Source organism: Festucalex cinctus, chromosome 4 (assembly GCF_051991245.1).
Source record: "Festucalex cinctus isolate MCC-2025b chromosome 4, RoL_Fcin_1.0, whole genome shotgun sequence".
NCBI lineage: Eukaryota > Metazoa > Chordata > Actinopteri > Syngnathiformes > Syngnathidae > Festucalex > Festucalex cinctus.
The window spans coordinates 25,334,890-25,358,792 of NC_135414.1; the positions used below are offsets into that span (position 1 = coordinate 25,334,890).

The 23,903-nt window shown below is 39.4% G+C and overlaps 4 protein-coding genes and 2 long non-coding RNA genes across 10 annotated transcripts in view; 3 read left to right on the forward strand and 3 right to left on the reverse strand.

Annotated features, from left to right (window-relative positions):
- Positions 1 to 125: 125 nt before the first annotated feature.
- Positions 126 to 7,145, forward strand: terfa (telomeric repeat binding factor a). 2 transcript variants are annotated; one of them, XM_077519872.1, is made up of 13 exons: positions 126 to 565; positions 1,185 to 1,283; positions 2,133 to 2,260; positions 2,634 to 2,717; positions 2,904 to 3,044; positions 3,984 to 4,069; positions 4,626 to 5,126; positions 5,432 to 5,545; positions 5,635 to 5,745; positions 5,813 to 5,941; positions 6,504 to 6,571; positions 6,660 to 6,703; positions 6,878 to 7,145. In XM_077519872.1, the coding sequence occupies exons 1-13, from the start codon at positions 433 to 435 to the stop codon at positions 7,034 to 7,036; spliced, it is 1,797 nt and encodes a 598-aa protein (XP_077375998.1). In that variant the 5' UTR covers positions 126 to 432; the 3' UTR covers positions 7,037 to 7,145. The 2 variants fall into 2 exon arrangements, with proteins under 2 accessions (XP_077375998.1, XP_077375996.1); XM_077519870.1 differs by lacking the exons at positions 6,660 to 6,703; positions 6,878 to 7,145 and having other exon boundaries at positions 5,813 to 6,646.
- Positions 7,146 to 8,024: 879 nt separating this feature from the next.
- On the reverse strand, positions 8,025 to 10,034 carry nip7 (NIP7 nucleolar pre-rRNA processing protein). The gene is made up of 5 exons (XM_077519878.1): positions 9,846 to 10,034; positions 9,653 to 9,739; positions 8,645 to 8,783; positions 8,363 to 8,503; positions 8,025 to 8,278 (listed from the first exon to the last, which is right to left on the reverse strand). Exons 1-5 carry the CDS (start codon positions 9,899 to 9,901, stop codon positions 8,159 to 8,161), a joined length of 543 nt encoding a protein of 180 aa, XP_077376004.1. The 5' UTR covers positions 9,902 to 10,034; the 3' UTR covers positions 8,025 to 8,158.
- cdc42se2 (CDC42 small effector 2) lies at positions 9,224 to 19,653 on the forward strand. 2 transcript variants are annotated; one of them, XM_077519883.1, is made up of 5 exons: positions 9,224 to 9,341; positions 11,940 to 12,185; positions 13,175 to 13,276; positions 13,367 to 13,442; positions 16,534 to 19,653. In XM_077519883.1, the coding sequence occupies exons 2-4, from the start codon at positions 12,132 to 12,134 to the stop codon at positions 13,439 to 13,441; spliced, it is 231 nt and encodes a 76-aa protein (XP_077376009.1). In that variant the 5' UTR covers positions 9,224 to 9,341; positions 11,940 to 12,131; the 3' UTR covers position 13,442; positions 16,534 to 19,653. The 2 variants fall into 2 exon arrangements, with proteins under 2 accessions (XP_077376009.1, XP_077376008.1); XM_077519882.1 differs by lacking the exon at positions 9,224 to 9,341 and adding an exon at positions 9,994 to 10,121.
- Positions 19,654 to 19,720: 67 nt separating this feature from the next.
- Positions 19,721 to 23,903, reverse strand: part of LOC144017899 (interferon regulatory factor 1-like) — a 6,863-nt gene continuing 2,680 nt past the window's right edge. Inside the window, exons 1-6 of one of the 3 annotated variants that reach the window (XM_077519880.1) lie at positions 21,967 to 22,120; positions 21,689 to 21,868; positions 21,223 to 21,366; positions 21,105 to 21,145; positions 20,731 to 20,824; positions 19,721 to 20,575 (exon numbers count right to left, since the gene is read on the reverse strand). In XM_077519880.1, coding sequence (XP_077376006.1) covers positions 20,475 to 20,575; positions 20,731 to 20,824; positions 21,105 to 21,145; positions 21,223 to 21,366; positions 21,689 to 21,868; positions 21,967 to 22,054 — 648 coding nt within the window. In that variant the 5' untranslated portion in view covers positions 22,055 to 22,120 and the 3' untranslated portion in view covers positions 19,721 to 20,474. Of the gene's footprint in view, positions 20,576 to 20,730; positions 20,825 to 21,104; positions 21,367 to 21,688; positions 21,869 to 21,966; positions 22,139 to 23,903 lie in introns of those variants that run through there. The other 2 variants (XM_077519879.1, XM_077519881.1) reach the window with 2 other exon arrangements.
- LOC144017902 (uncharacterized) overlaps positions 20,972 to 23,903 on the forward strand; it is a 3,585-nt gene continuing 653 nt past the window's right edge. The window contains exons 1-4 of the long non-coding RNA XR_013283288.1: positions 20,972 to 21,166; positions 21,232 to 22,285; positions 22,725 to 22,955; positions 23,225 to 23,903. The exon at positions 23,225 to 23,903 is cut by the window's right edge and continues 653 nt beyond it. This is a non-coding gene — a long non-coding RNA (uncharacterized LOC144017902). The remainder of the gene's footprint in view (positions 21,167 to 21,231; positions 22,286 to 22,724; positions 22,956 to 23,224) is intronic.
- Positions 23,224 to 23,903, reverse strand: part of LOC144017903 (uncharacterized) — a 1,976-nt gene continuing 1,296 nt past the window's right edge. Inside the window, exon 3 of the long non-coding RNA XR_013283289.1 lies at positions 23,224 to 23,903. This exon is cut by the window's right edge and continues 160 nt beyond it. This is a non-coding gene — a long non-coding RNA (uncharacterized LOC144017903).

Genomic DNA, 23,903 nt, shown 5'->3' on the forward strand with positions numbered 1-23,903 from the left:
ACGTAAAACAGTGAGATACAGTTGTAAACCGTCGTTCATTTGAGGAGACTGAAGGACTCTCCAAAACAGTGGGGGCGCTCTAGTGAATCATGTGCCTTTAAAAACAAACAAAAAAACGGCCAATATTCTCCCGGAAGTAGAAAGAATTGAATTCCTTATCCTTAATTTTGATCTGTCAGGCGATTTGAATTTCTTCATTGTCAAGTTAAATATTCTACTAGTCGGCGTTGTGTATGTTTGAGGGCTTGTCTCTTTATTGTTGTTAAAACTACAGTTTAGATGATAGTCGTGTTACCTGGTAAACTACACCGAGAATTTTAGTTTGTTAGCAGAGACTTTTCCCGCTTTGGTTCTGAAGTCTGAAACATGCACGCGCGCACATAGACGCGCAGATAGACAGACAACTCTTCGCGAGTTCGCTGTTGCAAGAATATGGAGGACGACTTATCCAACTTGGAGCCAACCGTGAACCGTTGGGTAGTTGATTATTACATATCGTTGGCATTAGAATTGTTTAAAAATGACAACTATGAAGGCTTCTGTGATGTGACAAACGTGATTGGCAGTAAGTATGAACGTTCTTCCTCTGCGTGGTTGCTTGGTCGCTAAACTCAATTTAGATTAGCAAAATGGCGTTTCTTGATTTATGGTGAAGCTGTGGCGTTAATGTTGAATAACGTTTTAAGTTTCATCGTTAACGTCAATAGCGTTTTTTTTTGTTTTGTTTTTTTAAATCATATGCGTACGATGTCCGTGGATATGTTGTTAATCTTTACGTTTGCAGTAGGACACACTTTGCGACAAGAAATTGTAGTTGTTTTTTTTTTTTAAAAGCACATAGTGAGAATAAAACTTGCGACCTAGCACTTTCGAGGTGAATCGGGTGACCGTGTTAACGACTCGAGGTAGGAGGTACACATTCGCTGGTACTTGTGCTAGGTAGCGAAATATCCACTTTGTCATAATGTTTATACCGTCCTACTTCAACTGGTTGTTACATTGACTGAGGTTTAGTCTGTTTTATGTAACAAACAGTACCAGATGATCGTATCTATCCATGTCTGTTTATATATATTGTTGTGAATGTACTTTTATTTTGTGTTATGTATGCTTTTTTTGTTCTGTCAAAACAAAAGTTTGTATAGGTGCTATATGAATTCATCATTATTTTTGATCTTCTGCAGATATCATCAATGACCGTCAGGTGAAAATAACTGATGCGATGACAAAAAAGATTCCTGTCATACAGTTACTCTCCCGAGTAAATGTGGGCGAAAGACTTGGTGAGTCAACAGGATACACACATAGCAAGTTGAACAGTGGGGACAAATTGGAGTATTTTACCTCCCTTTGCATTCATAATAAAGGCCCAATGATAACGTGTCTCGGCACACTGAGTGACACTATCAAATGCAACTGAATTGGACCATAACAACAAAGTGAAAACATTACAGTTGGCAACTCTTTTCTGCACAAGAAGCAGTTCAGTACCGCCCATTTACCGCTGCTCTGTAATGGAAAAACTGCGACACTGTATTGGGTTTTGAAGGTCACATACTTGTATATACTGTGCTTTACTTTATTTTGTTATTGAACCACAAAAACTGTCAAGGAAGAAGTAGTGGCGGTAAAGTGACAAGATGGTGTGAGTAAAGGACAAAGTGAATGTTTTGAGGGACTCCACTCACTGATAACACATGTGCATCGTTGTGCTTTGCTTTCTAGCCACAGGTACATATGAAATTATAAATGTAAGTTTTATTGTAAAACACAATTCAATCCCAAATCTACTAGGTGGCTGGATATTTTTTTTTTTTTTTGGTTGGAAGGTGGGATGAAAGCTCATGTTCATTATTGATTGGCTGTTGCACTGAAATTGCCACGCTGATCACATTTTGAATCTCAACAAAACCACAGGGTGGCAGTTGGTCTTATGGAAACTAGTTGCACAGCCCCGCTTTAGTCAGTTTAGGCCGTGTCACTCTGTATGCAGAATTTCTAAAATATATAAAATATATATAAAATATATGAAATATCCGAGTACTAGAGTTGATTTAATAATTCTACTGAGGTTAACAATTGTACCCCCCCCCCCCCCCCCCCCCCCCAAATTATTATATTTGTCATTACAGATTTGAGTTTTGAGAAAAATGACTTAACCCCTTTGGAATCAGCTCTTAAGGTGCTGGAATCGATGCGTGGGAGAAGTGATGTTTCACAAACCAACTTGAAGAAAGTTTGCATCTTGGTGAAGGAGATGGTATGTGCACGCGAAATATGAATAATGTACGTAACAAATGCTTGATACTAGTATATTTATACTTTCTAAGTTCAACAGACTGGTCATTGGTCCAATTTGTTTGTTATTAAAGATTATCCCATAGAAAATAATGGAGATAGAAAATAAATGCCTTCCAGGGTCAAAATGGTGTCATCAAAACGACATTTCATTAGTTTTCCAAAATTGTTCAGCCTAGTTTTACGTAATGTTATAACATCCTTTACTCTCATTTTCAACCTTTACATTTTACAGTGTAAAAATTAAACAGGTAGTCTCAGTTTGATTGATAAAGCCAGACTACTTTTAACATTTAGATGTCAGATAAAAAAAAAAATGTTTTGTCTGTCTTCAGATTGTGAAAGTTTTCATTCAGAACGAAATGTTTGACAGAGCAGAAAAGACACTCCGCCTTTTTCCTAAATCAAAGTTTGTCAAGGTGAGTCCTTTTTCGAAACTGCAACGCTTACAGTAGAACTCATTTATTTTGTTTTCTAACATCATAGGAGAGAAAACAGACACGCTAATAAGGGGCATGGGTGTTACAATTGAAAAGTCTCATTGATTTGGCAATGACACCGTCATTGAGCCTTTAATTTAAACATTTTTTTTCTTTGCCCTTTAGAAAAAGATGTTCATGCATCTCATCAGCCAGAGATGCAACAAGCATAAAATCATTGAGGAAATGGACTTCCAACAATTTAAAGACCAGATCTTGGCATTTTGCCTGGAATTCTGCCAGTTTCCTGTTCCCTTTCTTCACCAGGTATGTGGTAAAGACATTCAGTGTCCTGTATAAGTGAATGTCAGTCGGCCCATTTACATCACAGGGACTTTGGGGTCAATTTACGGGGCCAGCCCTGTATGTGCCTGTCCCCACTGCAGGAGCTTCCCCGACAGGGCCACTTATAGGGACTTATACGGGGACGAACGGAGGTCCTACTCGAGGGTAGTCACTTCGGTGGCCCCGAAAAGCTCCCGGTCGGGCTCTGGCGTTGATTGGCTCAAAATTTATTTGCTATAAAACTATCTTATCTTCATGTGCGATGACCATGTATTCTTGGCGAAGGACTCCTCCAATAGAGGAAACGAGTTTAAGTGTATCTGAGTTGACATTATGATGTGATAGTCCCAATTCTCACATAGCTGTGCGTAAACACCGCCAATTGTAAAAAATGGTGGCTCACCTTGTTATATTTATGCTGCAAGAACCTCCCAAGTATGATATGTCGTTGACAGCAAAATATTCTGCTCCTCTGCTACCACCATCAGCAATAAATGGAGATGGCGAGCAGTGTTCTTAAATCCAACGTGGATAACAACCAGAAGGGAAACTGATTTGTGTTCCACACTTTTATGTTTTGCATCGCACAGGCTATATAATTCCTGTTTTTGATGTTTTTTTGTTTTTTTTTTGTGTGTGAACATAACTTCTCGGTGTTAACAGGGAACTTAAAAATAAATAAATAAAAGGAAATAGGACAGTTGTGATTCCATGGCATGGACATGGCCTTAATTTGGCCAGCAGTACCTCATCTGTCAGGATTTGGGCTTTGGTTAAAATCCTGCCGAAAAAAAATAAAAAAAGTTCGCTAGTTTTTGGAGACACTTAACGTGTCGTTCCGCTTCCCATCAGGGATGAAAGAAATGGAGTATTCATGATGATAAAGTGCTGAATGTGGAATTTTCTTTTTTTTTGTGCCAGCAAGCAAAGACGCTTATTGACAAGCAAAGGCATAGGAGCGCAACCACTGACCAGCCAAACAATTGTAGCCCCTCCACTAATGGGTGGTAATGTACAACTTTTTTTTTTTCACCGCACACTTCACATACAGAATATTTGTTAAATGAGCATAAACATAATGTGATGTTATAACAAAGGAAGTCTACCTGAAGTGCGATCGTTATTCTAGATACACATTGCAGTATTACAACAATGCTACACACTAACTCTCAGCTGGTTGCAAGCATTCACGACAAGGTGGTGTTCTCATGAAAAAGCAACAAAACTCATAATAATGGCAGGAAATTTTGGTGGTTATAAAACCGTGACTTGTTGAAACAATACTAGTATACTGTAGCTTGAAACTGGTAACAGGCTAATGCCTAACCCAAAGTGGACCAACTTTAACAATAGTGCTCGAGTTGAACATTCCTCAGGAATAGGGAAGTTAAAAAAATATTTAAAAAATGTGCGCGCATTTATTAGTCAGTGAGGGCATTGTCTTTATCATGCAGTGTTTGCATACAATATTAAGCACACTAGTTAACTGATTGGGCAATGTCTTGTCAGGTAACATTTTCCAATGTTTTCACTAACGCCACGTTTTTCTCCTCCAACATCTAGTAACCTAATCATACCGAAAAGAAAACTGGATGTTTCCTACATGGCTTTGGCTGCAGGTGGGGACAGCGTACCATTTTCTCAGCTGGAGTATGAGTATGAAAATGAAGCCATTCTTGCAGTTCCTGACAACGTAGACCAAAGTGAAAACTTAGAAAGCGAGGAGCTTTTCCAGAGAAACTCTGGCAGCCCCCTCGAGGCCGCCCCGGCTGCCCCTCCCGCTCAAACAGATGCCTCTCCTCAGTCCAGGACCAGTTCAGTGCGAAACACAGCCCGGAAACGAATGAGGGCGTCGGCGAACCAAAGGCAACTTCACAACATAGCAAGGATGGTGATGGATCCGGACAGTCAGGCGAACTCATTGCCTAATACCGCTCAGGAGCAGGAGGCTGCGGTCAGAGCAGACGAGTCGCAAGCGGTAGCTTGTCAAACCTCTCCAATTGCCATGGAGGTCACCCCGCTCAGGAGATCTCAATCAGACACAGATGCAATGAAAAAGAGCAGGTAAATTTGTTGCACCCGCTCTCATGGCTACATAGTTATGAAAACCAATTCAACTTATTTGCCAGTATGTTCAAATGTATTTGCAAATACCTTTGATGGTACTTGTAGGCTAAATGATATAAATGTTGCCACAGGGTATTGACTTGTGAATCCGTAAGTAAAAAAAAAAAAAAATTACAAAAAGGTTTGTTTTTTGATATTTGGCCTACGATACGTTAGAAAATTAAGTACGTAATTCTCTATTTATATTTTTTTAGTATTTCGTAGTGTTATGTCTGAAGTGCATGATTTCCCCCCACCCCTAGATCTTCCACTAGTGATGATGAGTCATCCCCACAAAGTGAGGAAGAGTCCTCAATCTCAGCCGCAAGCATGCAAGTCTCTCGAGGAGCAAGTCATGAACAGGCTTTGCGAAATGGGTAAGTACAATTTATGTTTTTATTTATTCGTTTTTTTTATAAATCAATACAGTTCCTTTTTGACCACTCTCTTTCTTGGCACAATGCAGAAAGAACACCGACTCAGAAGAGATGTCAAGGTACAGTGTCTACATAGTGCAGCAATCTCCAATAACCGACAAATCGCCAGTGAAAAAACGTGTCCGAAACTCTCCGAGCAAGCAAGTGCAAATCGTGACCGACGGTTTCTGACTGTGAGGCTGTGTGACCATCCTCATATTCTTGCAGGGTTAAGGCGAATAAAGGTGAAGTCACCATCACGGACTCCTCACTGGACACTTCGCCTTCTGTGAATTCTCGTGGCTGTGGACCATCAAAAAGTTCAACGCCTAACAAGGACCCCTCCCGTGCAAAATGGTCACTAGTTTTTACAGCACAGTACCTTTCATTTTTATGTGTAGTTATGGTGCTTAAAGCGTGTCATATTGAGGATCTAACTTGTAAATATTCTGACTTGAAGTTGAAACTTTTAAATCTAAAGAGCAGTGATCCCCAACCAACCAGTGATCTGAGAGATAAGCGGTGCCGTGAGAATGTATCCAATTTCACTTTGTTTTGTTTTTTTAATTACATTTTTCTTACAATGACAAATATATCTTTGTTCATCTATGTCAGGAATAAATACATCGTGACAGGCAGAAGAATTAAATGCTCTTGCATTCGTGCCGCCGCCTTTTGCCAATTTACTCCCAAACCTAAATTGTGGCAGATCATTTATAGGTTCATGCTGTCATTATACATTGCTGATATAGATAGAGGAATAAAGATGCATTATTTGTAAAAATGAAAACCTATTATCAGACCCAATTAGACAATTTCCCGTGGCACACCTGATGAGCTCTTGACAGAGGTTGTGAATCATTGTGACAGAGAAATGCACAACCTGCCGCTTCTTTAGCAAAGTCTCTTTTGTTGACAGGATGGAACTGTATAAGAATACCACAGAGGCCAGAGTCACTTGGAATGAAGAAGACGACCTTTTGAATGGTCATACAAAAATGGAAAAGAAAAAAAAAATCCATTTTCTTTTACCGTGTTATTGGATCAAATTTATTTTTTCCTTCTCATCTTTTAGAATCATCTGATAGAAGTTCGGTGTCAGGAATGAAGAAGCGGGTGGTAAGCATTTTATTTTAGAAACCCCCAAATTGTTGCCGTCAACATTTACACGTTATGCGCTTGATGACAAATATACATGGCGACGGTCACAGCTTCTCAGTGAGATGCAGTAGTTGAAGTCATTTTTGTATCTATATTTGTATGTGTGGAAATTATTTGCCTGTTGTGTTGCAGAAGTGGACTGAAGAGGAAAGCAGGAAACTCAAGCAGGGTGTCGAAAAATTTGGAGAGGGCAACTGGTCGAGAATAAAGGATTATTATAAATTCACCACACGTACCAACGTCAATTTAAAAGACAGGTGGAGAACGATGAGAAAATTGAAGTTAGTGTGATTGGTTTGTTGTATCTTTTTTGCTTGTAAAAAGTGTAAATGTTTTGTTTTCAGTTCATTAATGTTCCTTGTGCAATGTTCATACAATAAATGTTAAGAGTTCTCCTTAACCTTGTCATATTCTTCTAAAATATAAATTTTCTATAGTGATTGTTAAGGGTGAGCTTGAGCCAATCAGTGATCATTATTAATTTACACTTGATTTAATATGAAAATGGTTTACACCGACAATGTTACTCAAATAATGAGGCTCAAATTAAAAAACGAGAGAAGTAAAAGGAGGAAAATTGAAAATTAACCAACTTACAGTGTTGTAGGTGATCAAATTAAAATTTATTGATTTGTCTAGGAGGACCCCCAAAGAATTTTGTCAACTCCTTTGAGTCATCTTTAAATGTTCTATTAAGAATAGAAAACAAGTATATTTCGTACTAATTTACAATTGAACCAAATCTTTCTTTAATTCAAAAGTATGTCAATCTTGAAGCTAGTTTTTGTGAGACAATAATAGTAAAAAAAATGACTAATTTAGTTGAATTTGCAAAATCATAAAAAGGATTAAGAACAAATAAACATCACACTGCTGTCTGGAATGTTGGTGTGCAAGTGGCTGCATACAAAATTTCACACCACTGAAATACATTTGTGAGTATACTGAAACAAGATTTTATTTTGTAATCAATATTTTTGAGACGTGTTAGGTGGTGTGATTTTTTTATGTAAAATTTTACATTATTCTTGTGGTAAATAGTACTGTCAGACAACTGCAGAGCCCTTTTGAAAACTTGCTAACCAAAACATCTGCACCTACCAAAGTATGTAAAGTGTCCCTCAGATAGCTTTGTAATTTGTGTCTGAAATAAAGTGGAACCCCATCCGGACCGGGCTGGCTTTTTGGAAAAAAAAAAGCAAAAGAAAAAAAAAAGGGGGGGGGGGGGGGCTGCAAATTGTGCCGACCCACGAGTATTTGCTGCATTTCACCACATGACTGAAAGCATCACAACTGGGATTTATTGTAAATGTCATGTAACAAATGGGGATTGAGGTTGTGTGAGTGGGGAGCAGTTGACGAATCAACAGTAGCTGCAGTCCAACTAATTGACTATTGGACAGAATCTTGATTTTATGTTAATTCGGCTTCATTCCTGATGAACTCTCCCACGTCTGCCTGGTGGAACACAACTATGGACATGGGGTCCACTCGCCGACACTCTTGCGTCGTCTTTGCTGCCACTCCAAACCCCTGGGGGGGGGAAAAACAAAACAAAAAAACGAGCTTGATATTTTCTCAACACGTTGGCGCTTGAAGCATGGGGTGAGTACTTACAAGGGGCACATCAGCCATAGAGTAGACCACCACGCCCTGGTACTGCATGGTGTTCTCCGTGATCCTCCCTAGACCGGACTTTAGGATGTGATTACCGTAGAGGAAAGATTGCTCTGCTCCAGGTTTCACCCACACCTTGAACTTAACGACAATTGAGTAATCACACAAGTACAGGCAGTCAGTTATTGTTAGTGTCTTTTCAAACAATGTCGTGAACAGGTTCATTTCACGTTCTTTTCAATGACAAAAATAGTGCACTATTAAAAAGACTGTCAAACAAACCTTTGCATAGGGTGCCAGGAAATCCAGAGCTGTTATGTGTAGCCGAAACTTCCTGGTCTTTGTAAACTTGCCAAAACAAGTGCCGACTGACACCAGTTTGTCCCGGGCAACGTTTGTGGACAGTTTAAGAATCTTCTCGCTGTGGAAACACAATGATTGATCAACGATAACAGGTTGAGGGGTTTCCATGGGCCTCCGAACAAGTGGTTCTCAAACTGCGGTCTGTGGGGGTCTTCACAATAATTTGTCATAGATTATGTCGTAGCAATTTTTAAAAGTGCAAAAACGTTTAATATCGATTAGTAAAATCACGATCTATGCCGCCATAAAAAATACGTAATCTAAGTTTTTTTTTTCTTTTCTTTAATCAATGGGCAGGGAGCGCTGCCTGTTCAAACGGGGTTTGTGGAATCAAGCACCCACTAACTATGGCCAGCAGATGGCATCATTGTATCTCCTTTCAATGGGCTGTTGGTGTATGGAAGGAATGTGATGAAATAGAACGTTTTCAAGGATGACGTAAATGATCAAAACCTTTGTCACATTAAACCTAATTCACCACTAAACAAAAAAACATGGTGTCAAAGTCACTGTGGTGGCGAAAATGTATCTTTTCACAAAAAGCTCATTCTATTTTCGCTTGATTGTCACTCAAATTACACATTTTCAAATGGTGATTACTAAAGAACAGAATAAGGTAGAATACGTTTTTTAATGAAATAATGGAATGCGATGTTTCATTTGGTACCCATATTGTAAATGAAGTAAAAGCACACAATATTCTGTTTGCCTTGATAGAGGAGTTAAAATGCTCAAAATCCGCTGACATTGTGGGGGTTATATGGGTTATATGAATTAGATATCTGTAATTATTTGTTTTATTCCGTGCAGGCCCTAATTGGTATGCATTTCCTTAACGACATAATGGAATGTTTATTGTTTTTTATCTTATTTTTGCTTGTATCAGTTTGAGAAGCCCTGCTCTAAACTGTGTTAATAATAAATTACCTCATGTAATATACGCGCTCATTGTGCAGCCTGAAGCAGTACGTGCCGTCCGGTCTGTCCACGAGGAGTTTTATATTTTCTCCTATACTGTTAAGAGAGGAAAATATTAATCACATGTATCGCATAGTGTAGCCTACCATGCTAATCCACACAGTCATCAACGCGCATCAAAATGTCCTCTCGCTGCACTCACTATTTCGACAGCTTCTCAAACAACGTTTTTGTCTCTTCTTCTGTTAGTGGCCTCATCTTATCACCTGATTTAGTAATAAAAAATAAAAACGCTAATACTGGAAGAACTGGATCTCCCTCGAGTACGAGCAAAACGTGGATCAACACGGAAGTGGTCACATTGTAAAACGGAAGTCGACTGAATTTCCCAACATTGTACTTCCTGATTATTTTTTTTCTCATTCTCTACCTTTGCAGTCGACACAGTAGCGTTAGACTCGGACTAAAACCACCTCTGGTAAGAACCTTTACCATGTAATAAATCTATATTAAAACCAACGAATTTACAGTGATGTATGCTAATAGCTGCGTGAAGTACTTGTTTTAGGTCGTCAATTTGTGTTCCATTATCGGAAATGTGGCTAAAAGTTAGCACGGCTGGCTAGCTGTCAGAAACAGCGAGCGAGCTAACCTTGTTAGCCTCTTCTAATGCTAACGCGGGGTTTGACCATTTGAACTCGAACTATTCTAACTAAATATTCCTGTGATCTATTTGGCTTCTGTATACGTAGTGACACTTGATATTCGCTTTCGCAAATTGAAGTGGGATTTTATTAGCCGTTGTGGTGCATAGTTACATAACACTAATTTGTTTGTAAATACAAATTACGGTTTTGCGTGTTAATCCGAGCTCAGAAACCGAACAAATAATCCCCCAAGAGCTCCAATAAATTCATTAAACGATTTGTCCGTCGTTAGATAATAAATCGGCATCCCTACTTGGAGGACCTTTATTTTCAACAGTGACCTGTGAATGTTTTCCAAATTCAGAATGATTTGAATGACGTGGTCAAAGCCATTATTTGAAGAAAGAGGAAAAAATTGCCTCACAAACTAAACAACTGTGCATTTTATTGTGTTGCGTGGTAAGAGTAGAAAGTGGATTGCCATAGGTCCAAATAAGGAAATATCTAATACCAGTGACACGTTCACATTTGAGGGATGTCATTTTTTCCCATCCACAGGAAATGTAATGTTGGTGCCAAGTGTCAGAGTCAAAGCAATTCGACCATTGGTTCTCAACGGTTGTTACATCAAGGCCAGTCAAGGAAATGTATTGTTGAAAAAGTTTGACCAGTTGAATAATTATGCTATAACAACACTAATATTGACATTTGTTACTGCTTTGGCAAGGCACTGTTTCAAAAAGAGTCTGGCGTTTGGCCTTGATCATAAATGACTTTTAACTAGTCAGAGGCTGTGCTGAAAGCGGAACTGTTTGTTTACAGAGTAAACAAGTAGTTAGAGCGCTAGGCAGTTGCACTTCCAGTCCCTTGCCAAATTTGCTCCTCATCAAACTGCACACCTCTGCACTTTACTGAAGAAAATATGAATGTAAATACATGTAATTCTTTTATTACTAGTTGTCCGCCACCCACCCTAAAATGGTGTCGATCCGCAAAATTATCTATTCTCTCGAGACATGACGCATCCCTAGGCGCAGGCTTTCAAATTCAATTATTCCTTTCAAACATAGCCTGCCTTTCACATTGCTCCACTATACTTCCCTCCATGTCACATTCCCGTAGACAAACATGGATTCAACTTGTGTCACACCATGATAACTCCATGTTGGGCCATCTTTAATAAAACACGTGTTTGTAAATAAATAGCTAGAGTTCTGGTGAAAGGGAGCACTCTCTTTAGGTTGCTATATGTAATCAGACACTCTCATTATGACATCAACCCCCCCTAAAACGTGAGCGTTATTGACTGTGTTGATAGTAGGTCACTGCACAGGCACGTCTGCTACATACTGTGCTGACCTCATTTTGTTCTCAGTCAGCTATTGCAAGCATTTATGTATTCATTCCACATTTTACAGTCACGCTTTACTCTGTGTAATTATTAGTTCAAAGGCAGGATTTGGAAACCGATATTCCAAAGTCCAAACATCTTAAGTCTGTCTTGAAAGTCCTCATATATAGGTTCAGCTTTGATTTCGTTCTTTGTCCTATTAGAATTGTCATTTGAGCCAACTATCCTGTAAAAAGCTGTGAGTAAATAGCGTTTGGTAGCTACTTCTGATACTGTTTTTTGTACAACCTGTGGTTAGGAGGAGGTTCCTTGCACTGGCAGGCGCTTCTCGTAACAAACATTTGTCCCGGAGAGACCCGCGGAGCGACCGCCATCAGTTTCCACTGTGCGTCTGGGGCTGTGCGACATCAGACAGACAGGAAGGCACGCGACGAGCGGCGGCTCAACCGAAACAGGAAACTGCAACAGCGGCGTTTTCACTGGCCTGGGAATGACTGAATTCTGGGTTTGTTTCAGCTGCTGTATTGCGGAGCAGCCACAGCCCGTGAGTATACAAAATGTTAGCTACTTATTCGTTGTTGTGCCATATGGATTAGACTTTTTATTTTATTTTTATAGACCCCTCCAGATACATATACAATTCCTGTGTGGGATGTTCTCTGTGTTTATGTAACATAAAGTTGGTAAAGCTGCTTTTTGTGGAAAAGAGCAACCTGTTTGCAGCAATCCTTACTGATAATATAAACTTGGTCATGATCATTGACCCTTTTCTCAGTTTTAGCTAATGGATAAAACTACTAATTCGATTCCTGCACTACTTTATCATAAAAAGAATGGCATCTCTGTCAAATCCACAGTGACTCAGAATTACCTAGCTAGGAGATCTCACAAAACTTACAATTCATATATTTATTTAAGGATTAAAAAAAAAAAAAAATGAGAATGCAACCCTAAGTAATATGTTTTTCTTCAAAATTATTTTTAATCTAATTTGGCTACTGTTAAAGTGAGTGTGAAGTTAAATGTTATTTAAAATAATGTTTTCTATGCAACCCCATTAGCCTAAACATGGCATTCTGATTGATAAATATTGTGTTTGTGGAATATGAATTAATCAGCAAAATCCACCCGGTTTTATCCATCTCAGAGGCGGCCATTTTGCTTTGTACTGACACATGCTTTCGACTGAAAATGACATCACAGTCGCAGCTCATCTGTTTTCTGCTTTGCTCTTTAGGCACTGTGATATAATTTTTAGTCGATAGCAATGACAAAATGGCTGCCAAACAGATCTAGCAATGTTTAATTCAAGGAATGTTACTGATACTGATTGTGTTTTTGTTATTTCACAAATGCTCATTGTCCATTTCGCACCCTGAGAAATCTCGAGTAATTGCCATTTAAAAAATAAATAAATAAATCAGAAAAAGCATGTGACCATTTCTGTTAGACAGTGAATTCTTCCTCTAATTTGAAATGCAAAAAAGCAACATGTTAGTGAATGTATTTTAAAATCCAACATCTGTTTGCCAGAAACGGCGGCGGCGGATCGACCGCTCCATGATCGGCGAGCCAACAAACTTCGTTCACACCACACACGTTGGCTCGGGGGACATGGGCCTGGGATTGCCGTCGGTGGGTTTTGAAATCCGCTCGCTTCTCAGATAAAACCCACCCACGTCGTGTTGGGGTGCCTTGGTTTCACTGCTTCCTGAATGCCTGCAGGTGGACCTCGTTCAGGCCCAGATGAAGTCCAAAGGCGGCTATGTACACGGCGGCTCTGAAGGCTCACAATTATGAGGTGAGACGTGTGTGTCTTTTTCTTCAACTTGAGGTTTGGATGTTTGCTTCAGCAGACCGGCGTGAAGGTTAAAATAGTACCCTGGAACCTCTAAGATTAAACACAACCTCCAGTTTATTTAGAAGCATGTAATCCCCATAGGAAATAATAGAAATAATCCTTTCAAGAGTTGGAGCAGCACCATGGCCTCACAGTTCTAAGGTTCAGGGTTCGAATCTTAGTTGTGACCTTCCTCCTGTGCGAAGTTTGCATGTTGTCTTCCGTGCTTGCTTGGGTTTTCTTTGAGTACGCCAGTTATATCCTACATTACAAAAACATGCAATACATGCAAGGTTCGGTACTGAAAATGTGACGACCTGATTCTAATTGTGGCAGTCTTTGGAATAAGTGTCACTGAAAAGCTAATGAAAATGCTAAATGAGCAGAGATGATACTTTTGATGCTCTCTGAACTGTACTGATATCTCACATAATATGCATGGCGGTGGTTTGAGTTTGGAAATTTTGGCTGATTGCAATTTCTACAACCTTTCCACATTCCTTTGTATTCATCATGTAAAATTGAGTAAATCATAATGTTTGAAAGGGGTAGTTGACAATTGTCTAACATTAGCAAATAGCAGGACTTATTAAAAACATGTTTGTTGCGTCAGCAGGAATCATCCAAATTCAAACCTTAAAGTGGAAGTCAACCTTCAACATTTGTTGACAATAATGTTATGTGTGACCTCACTAGTCTCAACATGACATTCTAATTAATATTACATTTGTGGAATATGAGTTAAGCAGCTAAATCCAGCCCTTTTGATCCATCTCGGGGGGCAGCCATTTTGCCACTTGCTGTCGACTGACGATGACATAAATGTTGCTCAGGGCTCAGCCAATGACCAATCACAGCTCACCTGTTTTCTGAAGCTGCACTGTGATTGGCTGTTACCTGAGTAACTAGGGGTGTTCGATTCGGCGATATATTCTATATTATATAAGATTTTCGAATCTTTTTTTAGGATTCACACCTTGAGCATGGAAGAATGTTATATGAACGGAACATTAAGCCTTAATATTTTATTTTAATGCTGTTCAAACATGAAACAGATTACAACCTCTATAAGACTGAAATTTCAGATAAATAAATAATACATTTTCATATAAATCTTACACTCTACAAGCTTACTGATTAGTATTTTCTAAATTTGAATGAAAAAAATCGCAACAATCGACTTAGAAATTCGTATCGGGATTAATCGGAATCGAATCGTGACCTGTGAATCGTGATACGAATCGAATCGTCAGGTACTAGGCAATTCACACCCCTATGAGTAACATTGATGTCATCTTAAGTCGACACCAAGTGGCAAAATGGCTGCCACCGAACTGGATTAAAACGGCTGGATTTTGCTGCGTAACTTGTATTCCTTCTGATGCAATATTAACCAGAATACCATATTTAGACGAGTGAGGCTGCATAGAACACATTATTGTAAAAAAAACCCAAAACACAAAAAACAAAATGGGGTTGACTTCCTCTTTAATTTGTCACTTTAAGATCATTTGTCAATGATGTCATTTATTTACTGTGTCCATCCAGTGAAGCATTCATTATTTTGATTCCGTCACCATACCAATTTAATTTCCTGTTGACAAACCCGCTTTGTGTTGACAAACATACTTTAAATCGAAGCAACAATGACGCCTTGCTTCTGCGATGCTCATGTGTCTCGCATTCGCCTTGTGACTGTGACTAATGTGATTGATTGTACCTACGTGAGGAATTGAACAAAATGAGTTTGTTTGTTGCTCAGCGCTCAGATTTGTGCAGAAATTTCCAAATCTATTAATTCATCTTTTTTTTTTTTTTTTTTTTTTTTTTTTTTTTTTTTTTTTTTTTTTTTTTTTTTTAAAGAGCTCAGAATTGTTCATTCGGTAGTCTTACCGATTCAACGTCTTATCATCATTGCTCTTTTTTTTTTTTCTTTTTTTTTTTTGTGTATGTGTGCGTGCGTTTGCGTGCGTGCGCGTGCGTGCGAATACGTATAAATTTATACTCATTAATTCACCTAAAACCTTATAAATATCCCATTACCCTTCGCCTTAACCAGGTACTTCAGAATCTTGCCAGAGTCGTGAGGTTCAAATGGTCAGGAGACCAGAGAAAAGGTCAGAAAAAATAAAGAGAAAAGAAAGATAAATCAAAGTGAAATCCAGCACCGACCAAACACTTCCTGCCTTCCCCATGGTTACAAAATCAAAGTCTTACGCCAACCCCGGAAGCCTCTAAATTCCAACAAATTAGCGAGATCTCAAGAGACCAGAGGAAAAACTAAAGAGAGGAAGGAGGGAAGGATCAATGAGGCAGAGTGAGATCCATAGAAGACAGTACATCCAATCCATCAAAGTGAAATCCAGCACCAACCAAACCCCTCCTGCGTGGTTACAAAACCAGAGTCTTATGCCAACCCCAGAAACCTCAAACTTCCAATAAATTGAGATCTCAAGTTACCAGAGGAAAAACTAAAGAGAGGAAGGAGGGAAGGATAGATAAAGCAAAGTGAGATCCACAGACACCAGCACCCACTGATTCAAGGGGCTGTGGGAGGGAGAGGCAAACTCAAACTCTGTTTGAGTTTCAGTAGATGCTGGTGTGATGGATCTGGCATGCATAAGGACCACCACCAAAGAAAGAAGCCGTCAACCGTGGTCCAGCAAAGCGAGCACCTCCCCCCCCCCCCCCCCCCCCCCCCCAACCACCCCCCCACCCCCCGGAATCCCCAGGCCGCGGTAGCACCAAGGCCACCCCCAAGCCACCCGAGCGGACACCGGCCGGCGAGCCGACCCAGACGCCCGGAACACCCCCGCCCCTTAATTCATCTTCTGTAGCGCTTGTCCTCATTAGGGTGAGCTGGACCCTACCGGGGTTACGTGCTAACAACGGTGACTTCTCATGAAAAGTGATATTGAACATCCCTACTTTCTAATAAAAAAAAAAGTGTGATTTATGGTGGACATAAACTACAAAAAAAAAATGTAATTATTTTGTTTCATTGTCATACATGAACACCCTAACACGTGTTCTGTTTTGGACTCTTTCACAGCCCTTCAAGTGTGGCAGAAACTACTGTTGTTTATAGGAGGACGCAGTTGACAGTCATTTATGGACGCCGGACCAAAAGATAAAAGTACTGCTTTTCCATAATGTTGTATATATTTTTATTTTCCATTCCTTATTATTATTATTATTATTATTTTTATAAAAGCACTGCTATCCATTTGCTGCCATGCTGTTGCACTGTAAAGAGTACCAGCTAAAAAATAGAGAGAAGGAAGGGGAGGCTTTATTTAGTACGCTCATCATCTCAGTCAGATGTATGCTTGCGCGTGTGCGTGAGCGGGTGTGTGTTGTATGCATGAGGAAAACTATGTCGCGCTCGTAGCCCACATGGATGCCTGTATTTATTATCGCATTTGCAAACGGACCTCACGGTGGCTGGGCCACGCCCGAGACGTGGAACTTTCTGTTTCCGTCTATTTTTTTTTCTCTTCTTTCAGAGGTTTGTTAAAGGGCAGGTGGAGGTAGCAAAGTAAGATGTTGGTTTTTGTTTTTCTTTTTGTTACTCGGAGTAGTCTCATGATCCTCTGAGTCGTCTTCAGGGTTGATGATTGCTGTTTTCTACTAAACTTGAATCGAGTCGTGTACACTGGACCGTATACCATGTACACTCACGTCTGCTTAGGAATTACGCTTTTTTTTTTTTAAATACTCAATTAGATTAAAAATCATGTAGAATTTTAATAAACTATGACCTTCCTTATCTGTCGTCATGCTCTTATTATTTTGTAAGATTTTTTTTTCCTTTGAAGCAGTGGCTACAGTTGTTTGTAGTTAATTCTTATTTTAAAGTTGTCATTGAAATCCAGTAAATAATGAAAGCTGAAATGAACTTGAAAGTGAGTGGGTCAGGTTCCACACAGATGCCACTGTTCTTCACCTCTAATTGGACCAAGTCAATTCTTTAGCCATGATTTTTTTTTTTACCTCTCACCAGGGAGTTTTTTTTTCATCCCATCTTTTATTTTAATCTGTCATCATTATAGCAATTTAAAAAAAGTACTTGTGAGGGGTGGGGCATGGATTAAAGGAAGAACGTTTGTGTGGCTCGAGGACATTTGTTTTAGGTATGATGTTTTATACTGTTATTTTTTTTCTCTTTATGACAACATTAAAGCACATAAAGGGGGTGGGTATCAATGACCTTGTACACTTGTAAATACTGATGCAAATTAGGATTGTTCGACATTTATTATCTGCTCTCTACTGCGTGCCATGATAGCATATTTCCCCAAATAGTGGCCTATGGTCTTATTAGGTGATTATGTATATTAAGACATACTGTTTTCAGATATAACATGCAGTGTATAACAACCGGTGATTTTTATTTTATTTAAAGAAACCTTAGTCTTTCTTCTTATGTTCTTTAACACTTTGAAAACGGAAGCATCAATTCGAGTTGAGACATTTTATGTCAAAGCTGGTTTATCCCTGACAGAACTCGTGTCACAAGGGGGGGAAGTCAGTGATGATGATCACGTGCCACTGGAGGTGAGGATGAAATAGAGATTCATCCCTTTACGCTCCAAGCAAAGATGATTAATGCAAACAGCAGTTTTGATTCAATGTGAGTACAGGGCATCCTCCGTTTACAACAAAGTTCTGTCCATTCTTAACCCCTTCAGACCCATAGATGACAAAGGACATGACAATTTGTGAGTCTTAAACCAATAAAATTGCATAATTGCTTCTGGTTCATGATTGGATCCTAGCTAACCATAATGAAACGTTACATAGAAGTTTGGTAAGTCTACAACATGTTACAACCATATTATCCTGGTGTCCGCTATAACAAATAAAAACATGAGATAACCCCAAATCCCCCCCCACCACCACCACACCACGTTCTTATGTGGGAAAAGAGTCAAAATCAGAAAAAAAACACAATCTCAGTTTGTATCAATTTGTATGCAATTCCGAACATATAGTTTCTTATGAAATGTGATTTGGTCTTAAAGTACGGTAGAATTGATTCACAAGCATAGTGATGGCCACTATTTGAGCAAATATGCTAGTTTGACTCCGTCAGGCTCAAGCTACTAAAAGCCTCATCACGGACCTACAATCACACCTGACCTCTTATTTTTGTCGTCATCCGACTCCAGCACATTTGCTTTACATTGATTGTCATAACATTGGCTGTGCGGGTTCAGTTTCATTGGCTCGGCCTTAATGAGAGCAGCTATGGTATGAATGTTAACCGGTGTCTACATTCTGTGTGCGCCATTGCTAACCGGGATCTTTTCAATGCATGCCTTTTGTGTATGTGTATCTCCTGTGGTCGAATACGTGTCCCATCAGAATGTAATTGTACCATGAAGCCAGCAAAAACATGTTAGTGTCTGTACCGGGCAATATAAGAACATATACCAGCCAGAGTCTTTATATTCATTGTAACATAACAGAGATCAAATCGTCCTCTAGTCAGTCACATAAAAAAATAAAAATAAAACATAAAAATATTTGCAGTGACAAGCATTTTCCATGATGCATTGCAAAGACATTTTTATTAAAGCTATGTAGCCATTTATTACTGTAGAATGTTTTTCTTGTGACAAAAGTGATTCACATTTGTTTTTCCACCCTCTTCTAAATTACAGTGGATAGAAAAAGTCTACACACCCATGCTCAAATGGCATCAAAGGAAAAAGACCTATATAAATGGTTTCAAAACTTTTCCCACTATTGCGCACATGTGCAACTGCATTTTCAGTTATTTATTATTGACTTCCTCCATGTCAAAATAATTATATGTATTGGCATATATTAATGGTGGGGAAAGTTTTTTAATTTTCTCTGTATTATTATTATTTTTTTACATCACAAATTTCTGTCCACTGTAAATTACAAGTTGTGAACAGCAGGATGTGCTAGAGGACTAGTTGAATGTTTGGTTTGTTTTAATCCTCTTGTGAGTTAAAACATTTGTTTCATGCTGTAAATTAACCATAGGAAATCTGCTTTTATGTTTTACAATATACTATAAAATACAGGGTTAGAACAGTGTTTCCCACCTTAGGCACTGTATAAAATGGTCCTACCATTAAAAGTCCATTCTGTCTTTAATTTTTGCAATGGGAAATAAATATCATGTGTTAATGTTTTACCAACTGTGTTGTCCATTATTAAATACATCAACAAAAAACAAAACAAAAAAAAGCATAGCAGATAAGTTGACTTTTGGATTTTGCTTTAATTGGAAAAACAATATTTACTTAAAGTATTGAGGGGATTAGAGGGAAAATGTCTTCAAGACCCTAGTTTGTGATTATTGCAGCTGCCCAATGAAAACTGATTATGAAATAAAATATCTATATTTTTTGTTCATTTGGCGATTAAAAAAAAAATACAAGTGCAATTTAAAAAAAAAAAATGAAAATTACTGTTCTAAAGATTTTTTTCTCCTAACTTTTGGGGATGAGGAAAATACAAGTAAATATGTTTATGTATGACATAAAATATTCAATCAAGCATGTATATACAAAGCTTGTTATCCAAAATTAATTTTTCCTTTTTTTCATTAAAGGTAAATACTGTAGCAATACAATACTGAACAATTAGATGGCAACAGTGTCCAATGAAAGCATGCATTATCCAAATCTTCATGTTTTTGTTCTTTACATCCAAAAAAAGAAAATAACATGATTAGCGACATGCTTTTCACTGCTCATATAAAAAAAACAACAACCATGTTTTAATGCCACATTTCTTGACGCTCCAAGTGATGCGAAATGAGATCTTTTCCCCTTGTTGCTGTAGCGAGTTATTGATGTGAGTATAAAGCACTTAAGCACAGGAGTTACATGAGCTAATGCGTGGCTTGGAACAAGATCTTTTGTCTCATCTTTTATTTCAGTGGGTTTGCGGGAAAAGGAAACATTTAATCGGGTATGTGACGCACACACAGACGCATTGTTCCTGATGTTGCTACAGTGTGAGGGTCTGCTGCTGTAAGGTCCAGTCTGACGCCCCCAAAATTTCACTGCTGTTGTCTATGTGCAGGGAGAAGAGGCTGTCATCAGCTGGGCCTAAGGGAACACAAGACAACGCTAACTGGAAAATTTTGGGGTTGAGTGGTAGAGAGAGAGAGGTGTTCATTTGTCAAAGACTTTGTAGTATTTTCATAAAATTATAAGTTCCGTGTGACTTCACAAGCAAGTGTACATATGTAGAGTGTCCTTACAATGCCAGTGGTCCCAGACTGGGTAAACCTTCCATCCTCTGTGAGCACAAGTGTGGTTGCATGGATCAACGGTGCTGCTGCAGGGACCAAAAAGCTGCGGGGAAAAAAACAAACAGATCAACAGAAAGTTGTCGAAAACAAAGGAATTCAAGTTAGGTGAGTTTATTGAGTGGCAACGCAAAATGGCCGCCAGTCCATCATATGTAGTTTGTGCCGCTCTAGGCTTGGTCATGTGACGTTTGCAAGCTGAGCCCTTAGGCCTTTGTGATGTCATTTTCAGTCGACAGCAAGTGGCAAAATGGCCGCCCCAAGAGATTGATTAATACGGGTGGATTATTCTGTTTACACCATATTCCACAAACGCAACGTGATACCTTGGATCCATCTTCCTGCTCCATGGCCTCCCAAGGCATGTCTGTACAATGACAACCATAAGGCAAGTCACAAATGTAGAGCCGCAACGCAAGAAACTTGCCCAAACTAATGGCTCACCCTGTGTAGGAACGTAGAGCGACGCATCTTGAGTGCTCGAAGGGCTGCTGGGAGGTTGCCACGGCTGCTGCGGCACTACGTCAGCCGGCGCATGCGCTGTGATGCTTTGCTGTTTTCTGAAGCGCCGACTTGCCATCCGAAGGCCTATAAGGAGGAACGGGGCTGTTTGTGACTCATGTTTTCCATATATCATTTTAATGTTGATAAATTTGTCATATAATATGGCACATTTTTATATATATATATTATTTTTTCATTTTCTTCATACTGCGTACATATTAGGCAAAATCAACCCCAGGGGGGAGCCATTTGCTAGTGGCTGTAAATGACATCACAGTGCCTAATGCTGCATTCGAGGACGGTGGGAAATTGAATTTTCCCCACTCATATTGTCCCATTCATTTCCACACGCAAAGAAATTCTGAACATGTTTACTCTAACGTATATGTGTTTCTTTTGTCGTTACCTCTGTTGCGTGGGTGAGTGGCAGGGCCAGGGAGCATCTTGTAGACTCTGTAAGCATCGCTGCCTCTCTTGTTGCTGCGCTCGCGTAGCTCACTTACGTCAGGGAGAGAGTTGAGGGCGCAGCGGAAGTTGGCCTTCCAAGTCTTTGGGTCGGCTTTGTGTTGGCCCGGACGGTATCGACCTGCAGTTTGGTTTGGGCTCAACTTTAGCACTACACTTTATCCGCGCCAGACATTTCATTAGGTTCACCACAATTTAAACTCTGCGTTGTTATCTTACAGTTACAGTTGGCTTTCAATAGGTCGCTTGCACATGTCGTCACTTCCGCCTCGGATTTCTCGTCGTCGCCATGCTGGGTGGCCTCCATTTACGTAGCGATTCGGTCTAACACGTATCTATCACGTTTGTTTTCTGCGTTTAAAATGGTACATTGTTGCTGCATCGTTGGCTGTTCGAACAAAGCCAAGGGGGAAAATGGTTGGTCTTTTTTCCGAATTCCGAAAATAATTAGGAACCAGGGCCTGGAGACAGAGGAGTGCGGACTCCGGAGGGAAGTCGTTACTTTGGGCTCGTGTGTGCAGCGATCACTTTGTGAGCGGTAAGCTTGTTTACCTTTATTTAATGCATGAGGATTAATAACGTTTCGACCGCCCATATATGGGCAAGTTGCTTATGTTTTGGATTCATGAGCAAGCAAGTTCGGTAGTACAAGCTGGCTAGCGGACGTTAGCCGAAAGCTAACATCGAACATTTTCACCCAAGTAGTGCCAGTGCAAAGTGTTTACTGCTGAAATTGGATTGATTAGTCTTGGGCTCTTAATGCCGATAACATGTTTTTTGGTGGCAAAATGTAAACTTGGAAAAAAAGAGACAGAAGGGGCTGATGCAAGAAAACAGACCCCCGGGGGTGATGCAAGAAAACAGACCCCCGGTAGCCTACACATCATGCTAAAGAACGTATTCACGGCCACCCTACTGCGGTAAAATAACCAGTCTTTCCATATTTTATTTGTTTATATATTTGTTTATTTTAACAGGTCGCCCTGCGCCCGTTTTTCTGTCCAATCATCCCGACTGGGCTCCAACATTAAAGTTGGGTCCCAAGTTACAACATCTATGTCTCAGCCCAGTCGGTGCCAAGATATGAACGTGCACAGGAGAGACAAGCAAAGAAAAGACGACTCGAAGTGGCAGAGATTGTTGCAGTTATGCAGCCAGATGGCTCCAGTAACCTGTACCCTCAAGTACTGCTGACATCATTGACTCTGGTATGCCACTCAGAATTCATTACATGATATATTGTATGCATGAGTGAATGTATGTGTTTGTGTGTGTACACGCACCTTATATTTTAGAGACATTTGGAAGTGTTTATAGAAATAAGTATTTGCCTGTAGCAATGTTCATACATTAAAAAATGCAACAAAATGTGTACATTTCTTTTACACTGACAAAACAAAACTATACTACTTTACTATATTAAACCTATTACTGGTACCGTATTTTTTTGTGATTTTTTCTTTATTTTTTTCTTTAGGGATCTCATGCCACACCGACTTGATTGCCAATGACATGATGGAAACGAAGGCGAGCATCAAAGCATTGGAGGAGGACAACATGCGACTGTTTGTTTGGCGCTAATAAAGGCAGCGTTTATACAAATTCTATTGTTGGGTTTGTTTACAAAGCTATACATAATACAAATGACAGGATTTGACTCAATGTGCAATATGGTCCCTCTTAAAGTAATGGCATAAATCTCTATTATTTCTAAAAGCACAAAAAATGAAGTGAATAATGATTAGATGTAGTAATTTCAGGGTTAAAAATTGAACTGTTAATTAATGTAGTTTATTTTAGCACAGGTGCCTACCATCCTGAGATGACGGTATGATGTAATGTTGATGGGGTACGCAATGACTTTCATTATACTATGTACAGAGGAAAAAGTTGCTCTCTTTTAAATTTGTTTAATGTAAGACAAGTACCAGTACTGTGTTACAGTTTTCCCAATAATCCTTGTTTCACACTTGTCACAAAACCACTGTCCTTTTGGCAGTCTAGATTGGCACACTTCAAGTGATATCATTTGATTTTACAATCTGCTGCAGCACAAAAAACTACTTTATTCCGCATCTTTGAAGTACATGAGCAAGTGGTAGGTGACAGCGGCTGAGCAGGAACACTGGAAGTCCACTGCTGATCTAGTAAATGCT